We start from the raw sequence: 3,680 nt of genomic DNA, 5'->3' as shown, positions 1-3,680 counted from the left end.
AACTGTAGCAGTATGGCCCAAGTTCACTAAACTTACTTTAAACACATTTAAAATTATTTTTGTATTATTTTACCAAGCTGTATTGTTACTGTTCAAATTATTTATGTTATTTAATTATAGTAAAAATGTAATTTTAAAGCCAATTTTTTAAACCATTTTTTAAAAGCCAACTTTTGTAGTTTTTCAGGCTGTGTAATTTTACCTCCTCTTTTTTGCATGTACATTCACTCAATAGTTCCCCTCATCAGCACTTAATTTTCTGATGAGAGCAGCATTCACCAAGAGTGGCTCTACTCTAAACCTCTCTAATTCACATTTTCAGACACTAAACTATGACTTTGTGAATATGGACTTTTGGAAATATCAATTTGAGATCTGTTTTATTTTTCCACCACCCTTAAAATGTAAAATCTCTAATCTGTAAATAATTGGGAAATCCTAACCAACAGGTTAAGTATTTTAATTTTAATATTTAATATTCATATATTATAACACATGCATGAATAATCAGAATACACATTTATATTCATACTGCAGACTACACTATGACATTACTGTTTTTCACCAACAGGTATATTTAATTCAAGCCCTAGTCAATGGATTTATTACTCGCAAAAAAACAACATTTTAGTGAGTTGGCTCTTTTCTGCACTTTTGTTTGGTGTGCAGTGTTGTGAATAGTGTGCACTAACCACGGATGAGCAGGCCACCTTCATAAAAGAAACAAAAAAAACTCACTATTTTTGAGAATTGAAAACATGAAAATTCCACTGAATATTGAGTTATGTTCATTTAACCTCTTCTTCTCCAGTTGAATATAAGTCTATATAGAAGAATTCTGTTTCTCCTCCAGCTTTGATATTTGGTATTTAAGCTGTTTGGAACAGACTTATATCCATCCATCCATTAGTGCTAAGATTATTACATAGAGCTAAACTGTCCGAATCGGATTTGGTGAGAGTGAAGCTGTAGTTGTAGATTTAGTGTGTTTGCAAACCTTCCAGGGAATTACCATATTTTAGAGCCATTTGAATGTTCTATAAATAGCAGTATGTAAAAGTTCAGAGAGATCTAACTTGATCAATGGTCTAGCATCTCATCATAGTATGTCCAGCCTTGCATGGATAGTGATTCCAGGAACTGAGAGATGTTTGGGCCTCATGTCATCAGTACTCAATATCTCACACATCATAGTTAAAGCTACGCTCAGCAAACGGATCGTTGTGTCAAATAAAATATGAAACGATGCTTAGATTATGGTAGTCCATGAAATGTCTCATAAATCTATCAACTGATTTACCAACAAATCGACAAAGGTTAGTCATACTCTCTGGACAATACTTCTTTCTAATTTTGTGCCAAATAACTCATGCCATCTGGTTAATGAAGTGAGAGGAGAATTTCAGGAGCGCAATGCAGAAGAAACCATTCTTGTTTTTTTGGACAACAAAGTGTATGAGGAGTTTATGAACAAGGCTGGAGATGTTAGTAATCAGCATCTTACTGCCAGCTTTTGAAAAACTGTGTTTAGTATGTATTTTAGATGCTATCTCCACAAAAGAAAAAAAGGTATAACCTCCAAAATAGCTTTTGTTTGTTTGGCTTTTTTTTCTAATCACACTTCAATTTGTTATAAAATAGAAATCAAACTATTTTATTTCTGATTCATCTCAGATTGTATTTTTCCTTAGGCTAGAAAACATAAAGAATGGGTGACTGGAGCTTTCTGGGGCGGCTGTTGGAAAATGCACAGGAACACTCAACAGTCATTGGGAAGGTCTGGTTGACGGTCCTCTTCATCTTCAGGATCTTGGTGCTTGGTGCTGCTGCAGAGGAAGTGTGGGGAGACGAGCAGTCTGACTTTACATGCAACACGCAGCAGCCTGGTTGTGAGAACGTTTGCTATGATGAGGCCTTCCCAATCTCACACATCCGCTTCTGGGTGCTGCAGATCATCTTTGTCTCCACACCTACTCTCATTTACCTGGGGCATGTGCTTCACATTGTCCGAATGGAGGAAAAACGCAAGGAGAAAGAGGAGGAACTGCGCAAGGCCAGTAGATTCCAGGAAGAAAAAGACCTCTACAGGAACGGGGGAGCAGGGGAAGGAGGTGGTGGGAGCGGCAAAAAGGAAAAGCCTCCGATACGAGATGAGCACGGTAAAATCCGTATCCGAGGCGCCCTTCTGCGCACCTATATTTTCAATATTATCTTCAAGACTCTGTTTGAAGTGGGCTTCATCTTGGGCCAGTATTTCCTTTATGGGTTCCAACTTCGGCCCCTTTACAAATGTTCGAGATGGCCCTGCCCAAATACAGTGGACTGCTTTATCTCCAGGCCCACGGAAAAGACCATCTTTATCATTTTTATGCTTGTGGTGGCTTGTGTGTCTCTTGTGCTGAATCTTTTAGAAATCTATCATCTGGGATGGAAGAAAGTCAAGCAGGGCATGACCAACGAATATGTGCCAGAGCATGAATCTCTAACCTACGCTGATGAAATTGGGGGTGTAGGTGATGTCATGACCCTCCCTATGGTCAACTCATCTCCTCCTGTCCTCAGCCAACCTCCCAACTACACAGATATGGCAACGTTGGGAAGCAATGCAATTCAGCCCACCACAACCTTAGCCTTAATAACCGCTGAAGCAGAGTATAAGAACGAGGTCCCTCCATCCTCTTTATATAGTACCAACAACAGCAACAACTACCAACTGTCCATGGAGCAGAACTGGGCTAACATAGCATCAGAGTTGCAGAAAAGTGAAATAACCTCCAAACTCTCTTCTTCATCGTCATCTTCCTCTTTAAGCACTAAGATGGAGGACAAGGAATCAGTTCATCCTTCTTCCATCTGCACAGCGGATTTTCTCAGCGATGCGAAGAGCGAACCAGACATTGGCCCTGGTGTGACCATCACCACAGTGGAGATGCATCAGCCACCTACCATGATGACAGATATATGTCGTCTAAGTAGAGCCAGCAAAACCAGCAGCATCAGAGCCAGACCTGACGACTTGGCAGTCTAGTTAAGGCTTTCGTTTTCTCTCACCACCACTTCTGGTTATAAAAGATAAAATTCAGGACATTAAGGAAGAGTGCTGGAGGTGTCAAATCCTGTTTTATGACCCTCACACCAACAAATGACCTAAGCAGTGCAATTGGTGAGTTGTTGCATAGCTTGAGCTGATATAATTACAATAATTATTTCAAAAATATGACCAAGGACAAGCAAGCAGTCCCTGGTTAAAATCAGACAAGGATAAAGTATTTTAGGGATGTTAGTTCCACTTCAGGTTTTTGTTTTGCATCTTTTTATGAGGAAAAGCTTGGCAGAGGTATGCACTTTGGAGTCTTTTTTTTTTTTCTCTTGTAAGACATGTTTGAGCTTGACTATGTGCCTTGGTGTGTCAATGTTATTCCATTTTCACTCAATGTTTGTCCACTTGTTATGGCCTATATCTGACTTTTTGTAAATGCTATGGTTGCCCAACCAGCAAAGACCAATGAGGAGTGGGACATATTCACTGTGAGGCTGTGAGGTAATGACCAGACTATGAAGTTCAACTGAGCAAACAGAACCTGAAAGTTAGGATGCTGTGGCGCTATCATGTAACTCATCCCAAACTGAGGCTTGTTTATTGGGTAATGTATGGTTGACACACTAGAGTCGTGTTTCAT

The 3,680-nt window shown here is 39.5% G+C and overlaps 1 protein-coding gene across 1 annotated transcript; it reads left to right on the top strand.

The window, feature by feature from the left end:
- The first annotated feature begins 1,708 nt into the window (after positions 1 to 1,708).
- LOC136686452 (gap junction alpha-3 protein-like) lies at positions 1,709 to 3,028 on the top strand. Its single transcript, XM_066660249.1, has one exon. The coding sequence runs from the start codon at positions 1,709 to 1,711 to the stop codon at positions 3,026 to 3,028; it is 1,320 nt and encodes a 439-aa protein (XP_066516346.1).
- Positions 3,029 to 3,680: the final 652 nt, after the last annotated feature.

This window comes from Hoplias malabaricus, chromosome 2 (genome assembly GCF_029633855.1).
Source record: "Hoplias malabaricus isolate fHopMal1 chromosome 2, fHopMal1.hap1, whole genome shotgun sequence".
Lineage (NCBI taxonomy): Eukaryota > Metazoa > Chordata > Actinopteri > Characiformes > Erythrinidae > Hoplias > Hoplias malabaricus.
Note: the sequence above shows the minus strand (reverse complement) of the source record. Positions and strands in the feature narration are given on the sequence as shown.

Coding starts and splice junctions, on each gene's coding strand:
- LOC136686452 (XM_066660249.1), top strand. CDS start 1,709: ATGGGTGACTGGAGCTTTCTGGGGCGGCTGTTGGAAAATGCACAGGAA.